Raw genomic sequence first — 16,176 nt, 5'->3', positions numbered from 1 at the left:
CACAGAAGTTTGTGCAAATGTAATGCAACATCTTTGTACGAAGAGATGAGATAATGGTAATGTCTGTGGACCAGTTACCCAGAAAGCCAGACAAATGTTCTGGTACATGTGTTTGATTCCCACCATTGCAGAAGTTAAAATTTGAATTTAATAAACCCTGGAATTAAAAGTCAGCAATGTAACAATTGTCCTTTGTAAAATCACATCCATTCACTAATGCCCTTTAGTTAGGGACATCCGCCATCCTTACCTGGTGGCTTAAATATGACTGCAGATCTGCAGCAATGTGGTATTCAAGTCTATCCTCTGAAGTGACCATTTAGAGCTAATCAGTTCAAGGGCAACAGTAAATGGGCAATAAATATTGGCCTTGCTAGAAATGCTCACATCCCATACAAGAATAAAGGAAAGAAATGATCCAGTCTATAGCAAACAATAAATGTAATGAAATATGTGTTCCATTACAAAATGAAAACAGTGTAGAAGCAACATCAGAACAATAAAGAAAAATGGATATTTAAAGTACTTACTATAAACAAAACCTTATATGATGACAAGTGTACATCAGATTTCTACTTGCAATTTCAATAAAACTCTAGTGGGAAAATAAAAATAAGATGAAGTCAGACCTTTCTCAAAAATAAATGATGCCTCACAGAAACATAATCAAACAAATTAAGTCACACAGCCACATGGGGAGCTCTTCGGTCAGATGACCAAGTTTAATGAAAGCCGTATGTTTTAAGGAAACCTCAAACCAACTGAAGCAATTGCCACCATCGTGACAGTTATGATTAGGAAAGCACGAGAGGCCAGAATTAGAAGAGCCTAGATGTCTGATCAGTTGGGATGCTTCCAGTGCCTGCACTGATGCTAATGTCCTTCTTAGCATGGAGTACCAAATTTGTACTCCTTTAAGCCTAACCCAGTTAATTCAATTTAAAGCACATATTGGGTACTATTTCTTGACTGTGTCTTGAGCAAAAACAGTTATAGAACATAGAACATAGAACATAGAACAGTACAGCACAGAACAGGCCCTTCAGCCCACAATGTTGTGCCGACCATTGATCCTCATGGATGCACCCTCAAATTTCTGTGACCATATGCATGTCCAGCAGTCTCTTAAATGACCCCAATGACCTTGCTTCCACAACTGCTGCTGGCAACGCATTCCATGCTCTCACAACTCTCTGCGTAAAGAACCTGCCTCTGACATCCCCTCTATACTTTCCACCAACCAGCTTAAAACTATGACCCCTCGTGCTAGCCATTTCTGCCCTGGGAAATAGTCTCTGGCTATCGACTCTATCTATGCCTCTCATTATCTTGTATACCTCAATTAGGTCCCCTCTCCTCCTCCTTTTCTCCAATGAAAAGAGACCGAGCTCAGTCAACCTCTCTTCATAAGATAAGCCCTCCAGTCCAGGCAGCATCCTGGTAAACCTCCTCTGAACCCTCTCCAAAGCATCCACATCTTTCCTATAATAGGGCGCCCAGAACTGGACGCAGTATTCCAAGTGCGGTCTAACCAAAGTTTTATAGAGCTGCAACAAGATCTCACGACTCTTAAACTCAATCCCCCTGTTAATGAAAGCCAAAACACCATATGCTTTCTTAACAACCCTGTCCACTTGGGTGGCCATTTTAAGGGATCTATGTATCTGCACACCAAGATCCCTCTGTTCCTCCACGCTGCCAAGAATCCTATCCTTAATCCTGTACTCAGCTTTCAAATTCGACCTTCCAAAATGCATCACCTCGCATTTATCCAGGTTGAACTCCATCTGCCACCTCTCAGCCCATCTCTGCATCCTGTCAATGTCCCGCTGCAGCCTACAACAGCCCTCTACACTGTCAACGACACCTCCGACCTTTGTGTCGTCTGCAAACTTGCTGACCCATCCTTCAATTCCCTCGTCCAAGTCATTAATAAAAATTACAAACAGTAGAGGCCCAAGGACAGAGCCCTGTGGAACCCCACTCACCACTGACTTCCAGGCAGAATATTTTCCTTCTACTACCACACGCTGTCTTCTGTTGGCCAGCCAATTCTGTATCCAAGCAGCTAAGTTCCCCTGTATCCCATTCCTCCTGACCTTCTGAATGAGCCTTCCATGGGGAACCTTATCAAATGCCTTACTGAAGTCCATATACACCACATCCACAGCTCGACCCTCATCAACCTTACTAGTCACATCCTCAAAAAACTCGATAAGGTTTGTAAGGCATGACCTACCCCTCACAAAGCCGTGTTGACTGTATTTGATCAAGCCATGCTCTTCCAGATGGTCATAAATCTTATCCCTCAGTTATCCTCATGTCTTTTATCCTCAACCTTTGCCTGTAATAGTCAACAGATTACAAATAAAGCATATTTTCATACAATGAAAGTTATTGCCAGAAATCAACACCAACTAAGATTTCCTGTTATTAAGTCATTCATAGGACATCATATAATGTTAACTGCTTACCCTAATACCTTTCTACGGTAATGGAGTAAGATTGAAAATTAGGGAAATTATGCTAAAATTATATAGAAGCTTAGATCAGATTTGTACTGTTGCACACATTTCTGATCCTCTTAACAGAAAAAAATTGATAAACTGAAGAAGATGCAAAAGAAAATGTCCAAGGAATATGACAGAACTTACCAGTTATACCTGCCAAGGAAGTTTGAACAAGATGAAGTTGTTTTCTTCAGAAACGTGAATATTGAGTGTTGACAATTTGTAAAATGATGAAGGATTTGATGGGATCTCTGTTCCACATGTGGGGACTCCAAAAATATTGGCCGTCACTACAAAACAGTTACTAATTAATATAAACTCAATTATACGAGCGATTAGAATGTGGAATTCACTTTTTTTTGCCGAGGGTGGCTGATAACCTAAAAACGTGGTTGGCTTCAAGGGAAAACTAGATAAGAGAATGAGAGAGAATAAAGACACCGAGATTAAATGAATCGGGGAGACTGGTTGGACCAAAATGGCTTATTTCTGTGCTCTAAGTTCAATGGGGTTCTATATAATACATCACAACAACTATGCTTCTATCAGTTGTCTTTGTGACTTATTTAGATGTTTTGATTATGCGCAAAAACGCTAATGAATGCAAATGATTTCATAATAGACTTTTACAACTGTGCCTTAAGTTAGATCCTAATTCACTGGCACGCACTGGCCAGCTCAAAACATTTATGATAAATCCATTTTCAAGAGGCTGGCAGCAGACTTGCAAAAGTCTGCGTCTGCAAGCGTGACTGGTAGTGTACATCGCGATAGAATAGACTATTTTAAAAATATATAATCCATTTCATTTCCTGAGCGATAACCTCAAAAATGTTTACGTTCCGTAATAACTAGAGAACACGGGAATTTGAAATAAACAAAAATTAATTGAGGACAGATCTGAAAGATGTGCTCCATAGTATTCTGTGGAGATGGTCCTTTCAACGATAACAGCGCGTTCATTATTCTTAGAACTTCTTTCCAATAGCTTTGTGATGTAACTCACTCAGTTGTGATGCCGAAATAGTACAATTGTGATTCTTACTTTGCCAATTTTGCTCAGTGTGCAACGTTGTGAACCACATGACTGTACAGGATGCGACTGCCAAATGTCACTGTTCCAGTGACTTGTGTAGCATCAGCTGATCCAAGAAGTTTTTGTCCATTAAATCGCTTCTTCTTGATAAACGTCTTCATATAATGTCTATAAATGTGTAGTGAGGCTATATCGGTGATGAGGATGACTCGCCTTGTGTTGTCTGTTGTTCTTTTGGTTTCCTGTGAGTGGTGTGCTTTAGGTTTTCATAATTCGAGGTACCTCCGGATTGTACGGCACAAATCACGTCTTAGAGGGACAGAGCAATGGTTCGTCCAGAGACTGGATCATTTCAACGCCGCAGATGGGAGGGTGTGGAAACAGGTAACCTTCAATGCATTCTTGAGATACAGGGGACTGCAGTAAATATCAAACCGCCAGGATAATCCTTTTCTCGTTGACTGCTAAAAGCTTTATAGACGCCTACATATACAATGTAATGTGGCTTAGTAACAGAATACATTGTGTTCTGTGTCACATTTGCAGAACATTTTGCCGATTTTCAATAAGATAATTGAAACTTCGCGAGATAATTCCAAAAAATCCTCTGGCAAGTAATGGAGAAATGGAAATCTTAATGATAAGTGTCTTTTATTACTTTGTGGATTATCAAATATTTATGCAAAAGTTTCCCTCTAGAACTTAAATAAGCAGAAAACATTTGTAATCTAATAAAATGTAAAATAATTAAATTATACTTTCTTGTTCTCTTATCTCCTATGACTGTCTCAAAATTGTTCTGTGCAGGAATATTCTGTTTTAAGTAATAGAAAGAGTCCTCGAAACATGACTTAAACTGAAATTACTCCTATCAGACTCAGAAACCTATTTAATAGGATCAGAAGTAGGTCATTCAGCGTGTGCAAGATTATTCAATAAGGTCATGGTTGCTCTGCTTGTAATTTAAATTCCATCTTGCCATGTGCCCGCAATACACCTTGATTCCCCTACCTAATGAGAATCTATCCACCATGGCCTGACAAATAATTAATAACCTTGCCTCCAGATCTGAGCAGAGAGTTTCAAAATTCCACCACCCTCTGAAAGAAAAGAAATCTCCCCATCTCTGCCCTGAAAAGCTGACCCCTAATTTTAAAACACTGGCTCCTTGTTCTGGATTCGTCCCCAAGATGAAACAAGCTTTCCATACTCTCCGTTTGAAGACCATTCTGTATCCTATACATGTCAATCAAGTCATCCCTCATTTTTCTAAACTCCAGTCAACACAAGCTCAGACTGACCAACTTATCCTCATAAGAAAACCTACCCATTCTAGTTATAAATCGAGTAAGCTTTCTCTGAATTATCTCCAATGTATTCACATCTTCCCTTGAATAATGAGACTGAAATGGCATAGAATATTCAAGATGTTGTCTTACCAATTCCATGTATAGCTGAAGCGTAGCATCTTTACTTTCATCAAAGTTAAAATTTTTAGGTCCAGTGACCCTTCAGTTCCGAGTAAGGGTCACTGGACTAGAAATGTTAACTCAGATTTCTCTCCACAGATACTGCCAGACCTGTTGAGCTTTTCCGGCAATTTCTGCTTTTGTTTCTGATTTCCAGCATATGCAGTTCTTTCAGTTTTTACCTTTATTTTTATGTTCAATTCCTCTCATAGTGAAGGATAACATTCCATTAGCTTCCTTAATTAATGCTAAATTTACACACAAGCCTTTTGTGGCTTATGCACTGGAACACCTAAATCCTCCTCTGCAATTTGAATTCCACTGTATAAGTAATACTTTACTATTTCATTCTTCCTGCCAAAGAGAACAACTTCACATTTTCCCACATATGCAATCTGCTATCAAGGCAAATTTTCCCATTTAGATGAATGAATCATGAAGAGACATGTACCCAACCACGAATTTTGGTCCTACTAATTTACATAAACACTCACTTTATGTAAGGCAAATATAAATAATACACAAAGACAATTATCACTCCCCATCAATAAAGTGGGAAGAAGTAACTGGGGAAAAAAGATGGAGGCCTTTATGTCCCAGTTTTTGTTCATTTTAGATAATGTCTTGGTTTGGAGATGTGAAGAATGCTTGAATAGATTGTTGCATCTTAATCTTTACTTGTGTTGACCTGTGTATATCTTGTCCTATGTGCTTTTCAATGGTATCAAGTACCAACTAGGATATACAGGTTTCCACTTAAACAGAGTATTTTAATATACTTCATGTAGGTTAGTAAGTAAATATCTCAATTACATTAACCGATGCTCTCTTTTGAGTGTGATACTGCCTGTCTGCCCTCAGGTTGATCAAGCGTGCTGATGGGGCACTTGCTCACAAAGTCCACCTTCAGAACTGCTCCCGGACTGTTAGTCCCAGCTTCTCCTACCTCACCTGGCTTTATCGTACTGTTGAGTAACTCATCTTTTAGACCCATCCTGCCGGTTGAGTAATTCATTTCTTGTGTTGATCTTCACACCAGGACACATGGATTCCACCACGTGGCTCCATACAAGACCAGTTATGTTGTGAACTTGTTAAAGTACAATATCACAGCAAATACCACATCCCACATTAAACTGTTTCCAATCCGTTTATTATCATTCAGAAATTTAATCAGCAGTTCTTGGCCATGGGTATCTCAGTTATGCGAATGGCTGGGGTGGTCTTTTTGTTTCATTCAGGAGATATGGGCATTGTTGCCTGGATTAGCATTTATTGCCCATACCTACTTGCTCATGAGAAAGTGGTGGTGAGTTGCCTTCTTGAGCCGCTGAAGTCTATTTGGTGTAGGAAGACGCAGAGTGCTGTTAGCGAGGCTATTGTAGGATTTTGACCCAGCAACACTGTAGGAATAGAGATGTAGTTCCAAGTCAGAATGGTGTGCAGCTTGGAAGAGAACTTGAAGATGTTGGTGTTCCCATGTATTTCCTACCCTTGTCTTTTTAGATGATTGTGTTCATGGATTTTGAAAGGTGCTGCTTGAGGAGCCTTGTTGAATTTCAGTAACAGTCTGTAGATGGTGCACAGCTACTACTGATCATTGGTAGTGGAGGGAATGGATATTTGTTGAGATGGTGCCAATCAAGTGAGCTGTTTTGACCTGACTAGTATCAAGCTTCTTGAGTGTTGTTGGAGCTGCACTTATTCAGGCATGTGAGGAATATTCTATCACACTCCTGACTGGAGCCTTGAAGGTGGTAGATAGTTTTGGAGCATTCTGGCGCAAGTTACCCACTGTGATGTTCCCAGCTTCTGACCTGATGTTGTAGCCACAGTACTGATATTGCTAGTTCAGTACATTTTCTGGTCAGTGAAAACTCCCAGGATGTTAGTAATGGGAGAAATCAGTAACAGTAGTGCCACTAAATGTCGAGGGGCGATAGCCATCTCCAACAAGAGAGAATTTAATAATGCCTGGAATTGTGCAGCGCTAATGAATCTGAATATTGTCTAGGTCTTGTTGCTTTTGGACATGGACTGCTTCAATATCCAAGTGGTTGGAAATGGTAAACTTTGTAAACTGATTAGCAAACATCTCCCCAACCTCTGATCCTATGATGGAGGGAAGATCAGTTATAAACCGGCTGAAGATGGTTGGGCCAAAGACGCTACACTGAGGAACTCCTGTAGAGATGTCCTGGATTTGAAGATGACTGAGGCCCAACAGCCATCTTCCTTTGTGCCAGATATGACTCCACCCAGTAGATAATTTTCCCTCTGATTCCTGTTGACCCCAGTTTTGCTAGGGCTCTTTAATCAAATGGTCACTCAGTCAAATGCAGCCGGGATATCAAGAGCGGTCATTTTTACCTCACTTTTGGAATTCAGCTATTCTGTCCGTGTTTGAGCCAGGACCAGAATGAGGTCAGAAGCTGAGTGGTGCTGGTGAAACCTAAAGTGAACGTGGCTGTGAAGCAAGTGCTGCTTGATAGCACTGTTACTTCTTTTCATCACTTTTCGAATGATTGAGAGCTGAAGGTTTATGATTTTTTTTAAAAAATTAGTGCTCTTTTAATGAGCTTGAATGCTTCTGACATGTGCTACAATGTTTGTTGCTTGCTTTGTGATGATTACTGCTCTTCTTCATCTTTCCCTGATATAGCACATTTTCACTCCAGCTACATTTCTCCTCTTAGTCTGTACCTAGCTTCAAAAAACTTCTCAACATTATCTTTGCCTATTTCAAAAAAAGATCTTACCACGTCTTTATGCCTTGGGAAATAGATTTGGTAAGTTCATCAAAGCCATGAAATTCAAAAATTATTTTGTGGATAGTCTTATGCCATACATTGTTCATGGTTAACTGTTTAACCTCTTGCCAAGCAATGTAGTATTGTTAATTTCCCGAATAATGTTGTAGCCCCACCAGAACTTGCATTTTGTCAGCTTGAACCCAGTGACAATATTTTCATCTGTGGGTTAAATAAATGATAAGTTGTGCTTAGGGTGATTATCTACATGTATTTCTGTGGAGAGGTTATCAGATGCGAAGGATGGCCCTAGGGCATTGCCCAAAAGTTAAAATTTTCACCACGTTAACTGGAGTAGCACTTTGGACACAAGTCTTTGTCTTATTTTTGCTTTTCTTGATGGTGCACTCAATTGTTTGTGGGAACCCAAATGAACTTAATCTGGTTACTGACTTCTCACCAGTTTCATCACATTGCAGTACTTCGAATATGTGGTTCAAAGTTATCGGTTGCTTCTTACTTTGGAAGTAAAGGAATCGCTCCAATTTAATCCTAATATGCTCGCCATCATGCAGAGTACAGGAGGAAATAATGAAGCAAAATAAAGCAACATCAACTAAGATACAAGCTGGCATACCTTGGAAAATTTGTACATGTGCTGAATCCTGCTAGCTGCACTTGCTCATATACACTCCATGGATTTGTGCAAAATGTTGCACTTGAAACTGTGGCTCAAAGATCCACTCAAGCACACATTCAAGTCTGAGAATTTCTTTGTCAGCAGTAAGGTTGGGTATAAATAACCTTGAGCAACTGCTTTGTAACAGGATAAGTGGTATATAAAGTGAATAGTTTGGTAGTAACTTTAACTTGATGGCATTCTGCAATCGCTTGACCTATTAATCCAGAGACCTAGGTAGTGATCTGGAGTCCTGGGTTCAAATTCTGCCTTAGCAGATGATAGAATACACATTCAATAAAAATCTGGAATTAAGAGTCAAATGGTGACTATGAACCATTATCAATTATTGGGAAAAACTCATGTCGTTCACTAATGTTCTTTATGGAAGGAAACCATCATGCTTACCTGGTCTGGCTTATATGTGACACCAAATCCACAGCAAATGTAGTTATCTATTAACTGCCCTCTGAGCAATTAGGGATGGACAATAAATGTTAGCTCTGTGATGCCCACATCCCATGAATAAATGTAAACAATTAAACTCTACAATTGGATAATTCTTAAAAGTGGGTGAGAATTTACTATCATTTAAAAGGTCCATCTTGGCAGTACAATTCCTAGTTTTGTCCATCTCTAAAAGAGGTTTTCCATAGCAGACAGGTACATCTGTAAAAATGTTACTGTAGCAGTATCACGTAATTGCTGATAAGTTAATATGAGTATTTGTCTGACTGATGTATTTAATGTCCTTGAGGTTGCTTTCTTTGGATCAATTCATATTTGTAATGACCTTGTTCTTTTTATTGTTGTGATAATTTCCCAGAAGACATCCGAGCTTTACTCTCAAGAAGCTTTTTGTTGTAGCTACTATTTATTGGTTACAGTGCAAAGATTTGGTCTAGTTTCTCAGTCTTTTATTCAGTCATTAACTTTCGAATTTAGTCTGGTCAAAATAATAATGACCAGTGTGTACATTTAGAGTAAAATTCAAGTCAATTTGGCAAACTCGTCCTGCTCCATTTTTCTGTTTATTTTCCCAGAGATTTTATATCAATGATACATTTTATCAGCCTGGGGGTCCCGTCTTTCTGATGATTGGTGGAGAAGGAACTGCAAACCCAGCATGGATGGATTATGGTGCCTGGCTGACATTTGCAGAAAAGTTGGGTGCCCTCTGTATACTGATAGAGCATCGATTTTATGGGAAAAGTCAGCCAACAACGTAGGTTTAAACGTTGTGCTTGCTTTAATTTTCACAACTGTGCATGATATTTGATTTCTGTTCTTATTTTGTTCTAGAATTGCTCTAGCAGTCAAAGCACTTATTGGGTTATTTTCCAGTTGTGATTCAATATATAGAGAATATTGGGCGAGTGGGCATGTGAGTTGAGGGAGTGGGTAAGAGTTGCAGGTCCTCATGTTCTTTGAACAAACTGAACTAGGAAGCGACACAGATCTTCAAACCTGTTCAGAGATAAGTAAGAAGTGCCAGTGCTGGAGTCAGAGATAACACAGTGTGGAGGTGGATGAACACAGCAGGACAGGCAGCATCGGAGGAGCAGGAAAGCTGACTTTTTGGGTCAGGACCCTTCTTCAGAAATGGGAGAGGGGAAGGAGGCTCTGAAATAAATAAATAGGAGGGGCAGCAATAACTTTACCATATGGTCAATTTCACTGTCCGCCACCTCTCTATTTATTTCAGAGCCCCCTTCCCCTCCCCGATTTCTGAGGGAGAGTCCTGACCCGAAACGTGTTAAACTTGTTCAACTTGGTGTCTGCTTGCATTTGTTTCTTCTTCAGGCCTGCTTTTGGAGGCTGTTACCCTGGCACCAGCCCAAAGCCCCTACCCCTCCTGTCCATCCCAAAACTGATAATAGAATGGATAGCTACTGGTGGACAGAAAGCAGAATCACAACACTAGGAAGTTGTCTAAATCATCCTTCCTGCCTCAAGGATGAAAATCTGGGCTTTGAGGCAGTCACTGCAACAGAGGAAGAGGTTAGCAGGCCAGAAACTTCAAAGATATTGCATTAAGGATAAGACTTCACCAAAATTAACATAAACATTGTAGTAAAAGCAAAGAAAATATTGGCAGTGTGATGTAACACATCACCAGGATCTAATGATTTCCTTTGAAGGATGTTAAAGAAATTAGGTGAGAATGTCATCAAGACCACCAAAACTGTTCTTTTAGACTAGAAAATTATGTGTCACTCCGCAATTTAAGGAAGTTAAGAGAACAAAATCATGTGCTTATAGACCTATTAGCCTAAAATCTGTTGTGGGGAGTTTGAAGAGGAACTGATCAGAGAGAACCAACATTGATTTGTGAAGAGATAATGGGAACTGCAGATGCTGCAGAATCCGAGATAACAAAGTGTGGAGCGTTATGGCACTGCAGGAGGCCCAGGATGGACATGATGCCACCCGTAGGTTGCAGGAACAACAACTCATATTCTGCTTGGGAACCCTGCAGCCCAATGTTATCAATGTGGATTTCACCAGCTTCAAAATCTCCCCTTCCCCCACTGCATCCCAAAACCAGCCCAGCTCATCCCCACCTGCCTAACCTGCTTTTCCTCTCACCTATCCCCTCCTCCCACCTCAAGCCGCACCGCTATATCCTACCTACTAACCTCATCCTGCCCCCTTGACCTGTCTATCCTCCCTGGACTGACCTATCCCCTCCCTACCTCCTCACCGCTACTCTCCTCTCCACCTATCTTCTCCTCTATCCATCTTCGGTCCGCCTCCCCCTCTCTCCCTATTTATTTCAGAATCCTCTCCCCATCCCCCTTTTCTGATGAAGGGTCTGGGCCCGAAACGTCAGCTTTTGTGCTCCTAAGATGCTGCTTGGCCTGCTGTGTTCATCCAGCTCCACACTTTGTTATCATTGATTTGTTAAGGATGGGTCTCTTCTCATGGACTTGATTTAATTCTTTGATGATTTGACTAAGATCATAGAAATTGCAATATCTGTGAATATTACTCAAGTTCTTGTTCAGAAGTCATTTGCTAATGTGCCTCATAAGAAATTGTGAGTTAACATTGAAGCCAACGAAATTGAAGGCATTGTTATCAACTTGATTAGGAAACTGAACAAGCAGCAGGTGAAAGTATAGGGGCAATGGACAGGTGCTTTGGTTGGAAAAATGTTACTGATAGTGCCCCTCTCATAAAAACCCCACCCAATAAAGTGTGCAAGTCGATAGTCTAGTGGTGGTATCGCCTGACAATTTAATCCAGGAACCCAGGCAATGTCCTGGGGCCCTATGTTTGAATCTTGCAATGGCAACTAATGAAATTTTGATTTCAATAAAAATCTGGAATTAAGAGTCTAATGATGAGCATGAAACCATTGTTGATTTTCATCTGCTTCACTAAAGTCCTGAAAGGCAGCTAACTGTTCTCTTTATCCTGTCTGGCCTACATGTGACTCCAGATGTTTAGCAATGTAGACAACTCTTCAATATTCTCTGGACAATTAGGGATGGGCTAGCCAGTGATGCTAACATCTGTGTATGAGTTAAAAAGAAGACAAGGATTTGTGCTGGAGCCTTAACAATTCACCATATCTATCATCGATTTAGATAATAGGATAGAAAATCTAATTTTGCTGATGGTATAGATGGGTAGCATTGTAAATCATGTAGATAACGGTATCATATTTGCCTTGCTCTTGTTCCATCATTAACCCCCATGCTGTGTTTGTTGTGATTTTTTTTCAAGGGATTTGAGCATTTCAAATCTTCAGTACCTCCGTAGTGATCAGGCACTCGCAGATCTTGCCCACTTTCGAACTAAGTTGGATGTGAAATTGAACCTTACACAAAATAAGTGGATTGCTTTTGGAGGTTCTTATCCTGGATCTCTTGCAGCATGGTTTAGACTGAAGTATCCACATCTGGTCTATGCTGCTGTTGCATCTAGTGCACCAGTCCAGGCTGTCGTCAACTTTCCCGGTGAGTGCTATTTTAATATTATCCAAGCTATAAGTATTATTTCTCCACCACTGTCCAGGTGAAACTGACTCTTGATGAAGATGAACGTAAGGAACATTAATTCTAATTGATTTCTTTCTTTAAGGTTTTAGAGTAAATTTGTAGCTCGGATTGTGGATGTTGTGGTTGGTTGGCTCGCCGAGCTAGTTGATTGTTCCGCACACATTTCATTACCCTGCTGGGTAACATCATCAGTGCAGCCTCCAGTGAAGTGCTGTTGTGTTTTCCTGCCTGTAATTTAAACTCTGGTGTCCACTGAGCTGGATTACTTCACTTCCAGTTTTCCTTCACATTGGACTGTATATAGGGTCTAGCTCTATGTGTTTGTTGATGGCTTTCACACCAGAGTACCAGGCTTCCCAGAATTGCTGTCCTTGTCTCTGCTTTGCCTGTCCCAGGATCCTGGTGTTGTCCTAATCGAACAGGTGGCTCTCCAAATCCAGGTGGATGAAGATGAGTGAGTATTAGTTGTGTCTTTTTGTTGCAAATTGATGTTCGTGTACCCTTGTGGTTAATTTCCTTCCTGTTTGTCCAATGTAGTGTTTCTCACAGTCTTTGCAGGGAATCTTGTACATAACATTGGTCCTGTCCAAAGTGGGTAATGAACCTTTGGTCCGGGCGAGCAGTTGGCATAGGGTTGATGTGGGTTTGTGTGCTATTCTGATGCCCAGTGGTTATTGGAATCTTAGGATCAGTTCTGATGTGTTCCTGATGGAAGGTAGTGTGGTTAGTGTGTCGGGGCTTGAAGTTTCACCCTGTTGTCATGCACGTGATAGGCATCTCTGACACAGTTTTTTTGGGTATCCATTGTCTTTAGATACTTGGAAGAGGTACTCTTCCTCATCTTCATGTAGCTCTGTGCTGCTGCAGTGTGTTTCTTTCTTATTCAGCACAGAGTCGTGTTTGAATCTGGAACCTCCTAACTTGTGTCATTGAGAACCATGTGTTGCATTTCTCCACTGTGCTATTAATTGAGCTGTCCTCTCAGGTAGATATAAAGGACTCTAGGGTACTATTTGAAGAAGAGCCAGGTGTCTTCCTGATGTCCTGGCCTACATTTAATCCCATGGCCAACATTAATGGATCAGCATAGAATAGACCCTTCAGCCCATTGAGTCTGTGGGGACCAATAACAATCACTTAACTATTCTAATCCCATTTTCTAGCACTTGGATTATAGATTTGTATGCCTTGGCATCACAAATGAACATAGAATATGAGTTCCCTGATTGGGGATGTTAAACTGGATGTGGAGTGGGGGTGTGGGTTTGATACTGGTGGTAGTGAGAAATGGACAACGGATGGAGGGTAATGCTAGCTCTGAAACCAGATTGGAGATTGTTACAAGGGTCATCGAAAGCTGAGGTAAGGATGTTCACAGGGCTCATCTCACTTCTCTCATAATGCTTATATTTTAGACCATCTACCTCTGACCGCTCACACCACAAACCACACCCGCAGTCACTTTTCTTTCATCACCAAGAATACAGAATGAATTAACAATATAAAGATGCAAGTTTACCTGGAGGTGATGAGGGGATAGTGAAAACAGGAAGTAATGGGCTGAGTTTGCCTTTCTTACTACTTTAGAGTTCAGTGCTGGATGAAAAGATCCATTGGAGTTTTCTCGACTGCCTGGCAATTAAATCCCTTAAGTGGTTTGTTAACTCAACGCCTCCCTGATCACAGGTATCTCAGCAGTGAAAAAAGATAAGTGGAAAACAATTGGTCAACCAAGCAGCTCACTTGTGGAATTAGGGCAGCCCCCAATTGCCTCAACCTTTGCACAATTGGAGGGACAGATGGGTCATGCGTGTAGCTTCTAAAATCCAGTTCTCTGTTCTTGCCTCTGACATGTCATGTCCCCAGCTCCACTATCTCCAATACCCACTTCTTGAGGAGAAGATAAAAATGACTTACTCTCTCACCCCCACTGGATCACCCAAGAATTTGACCCTGACCAGCAGATCTTATGACCCAGAACCTGCCAGCTTCTAACTGGCCAGAAGATTCTGGTGACCCAGTATGCCAGTGTCAAGGACTGTGTTAGTTGAGACACTAAACATGCTTCCTGTTGGCTCTTAGATAATGGGAACTGCAGATGCTAGAGAATCCGAGATAACAAAGTGTGAGGCTGGATGAACACAGCAGGCTAAGCAGCGTCTTAGGAGCACAAAAGCTGACGTTTTGGGCCTAGACCCTTCATCAGAAAAGGGGGATGGGGAGAGAGTTCTGAAATAATTAGGGAGAGAGGGGGAGGTGGACTGAAGATGGATAGAGGAGAAGATAGGTGGAGAGAAAAGTATAGGTGGGGAGGTAGGGAGGGGATAGTTCAGTCCAGGGTGGACGGACAGGTCAAGGAGGCGGGATGAGGTTAGTAGGTAGGAAATGGAGGTGCGGCTTGAGGTGGGAGGAGGAATTAGGTGAGAGGAAGAACAGGTTACGGAGGCGGGCATGAGCTGGGCTGGTTTTGGGATGCAGTGGGGGGAGGGGACGAGCTGGGCTGCTTTTGGGATGCATTGGGGGGAGGGGATGAGCTGGGCTGGTTTTGGGATGAAGTGGGGGAAGGGGAGATTTTGAAGCTTGTGAAGTCCACATTGATACCATTGGGCTGCAGGGTTCCCAAGCGGAATATGAGTTGCTGTTCCTGCAACCTTCGGGTGGCATCATTATGGCACTGCAGGAGGCCCAAAGTTGGCTCTTAATGAGCTGATTGGTAGATGATTCGGTGAAGAATTTGTCAGAAGGTCACACCCATAGTTAACAATAAAGTATAAAAGTGTTAATCAACCAGAAGTGTCAATATCAGAAGCCCTTAAAACTTAGTACCTTTCTATCTCCAACAAATCAACACTGGCTATTGATAAAACACATCGCAGAAAATTGGCTTATTGTAGAATTTAGGAATTGACAATCAGGCAAAATTTCCTTTATCGGTTAGTTCTGTTAATAAAGTAGTCTGGACCCTCAGCCAAACACACATCAGGAAGGCTCGGAGGAGCTTTGGCATAGATTGATGGTGTGCGTTGGTATGGAGCGAGTACGGGCAGACATGGGTAAGATCTTTTGACTTTATCTTTCAAAAGTTTTTACACTCAGACTACGATTCATGACAACCCTGTGTGGCCATGACCACAAGTCATGGAGAAGCTGATCCAACTCCATCTAAGCTTCAAGGGGCTAGAAGATTCTATCTCAAGGTGGAACCAGCCAGGCCAGGAGTGCAGAGTGTGAGGTTGAGACCCTCACTGTTATCACAAACCAACAGAAACTGGGGGCCGTTGGGAACGGAGTTGGAGTCAGGTTCCCATGCTCCATTGTTTAAACCCACACCCCAACGCTAGCCACTGACTGCCTTCTTTCCATTGTTAGGGGCATAAAAAGTCAGGCCTAAGTTTGAAAGCAGCACAGATTGATAAACAAAAATAATATCTTTCAGCGTGCAAAATAACATGTATCATTTCCAATGAGTTAAGAACATCAGTTGACAAAACAAAGGTACCATTAACTTGAAACAATTTGAACTAATCAACCTGGTTTCTAAGACTGCTAGAGTGGAAATAGTACTGCATTAGTGATTGATTTTTTGAGGCTGTTGTTGAAACATACCATTAGGGCATGGGTGTAGAAACTCTCTACATTTGGAGTCTGTACTTTACCTGATAATTGAAAGAATAAAGAAAAATTTCAGTGTATCCACCACCTTTTACAATATCGGGATGTTCCAA

General features: G+C 41.2%; 1 protein-coding gene across 1 annotated transcript in view; it reads left to right on the top strand.

Annotated features, from left to right (window-relative positions):
* The first annotated feature begins 3,273 nt into the window (after nucleotides 1–3,273).
* Nucleotides 3,274–16,176, top strand: part of prss16 (serine protease 16) — a 43,895-nt gene continuing 30,992 nt past the window's right edge. Inside the window, exons 1-3 of the mRNA XM_048542393.1 lie at nucleotides 3,274–3,930; nucleotides 9,488–9,669; nucleotides 12,177–12,409. Of these exons, the coding sequence (XP_048398350.1) occupies nucleotides 3,721–3,930; nucleotides 9,488–9,669; nucleotides 12,177–12,409 (625 nt within the window). The 5' untranslated portion in view covers nucleotides 3,274–3,720. The remainder of the gene's footprint in view (nucleotides 3,931–9,487; nucleotides 9,670–12,176; nucleotides 12,410–16,176) is intronic.

The sequence above is a fragment of the Stegostoma tigrinum genome, chromosome 14 (assembly GCF_030684315.1).
Source record: "Stegostoma tigrinum isolate sSteTig4 chromosome 14, sSteTig4.hap1, whole genome shotgun sequence".
NCBI lineage: Eukaryota > Metazoa > Chordata > Chondrichthyes > Orectolobiformes > Stegostomatidae > Stegostoma > Stegostoma tigrinum.
The sequence above is the reverse complement of the archived record's forward strand: the minus strand, read 5'-3'. Positions and strand labels throughout refer to the sequence as shown.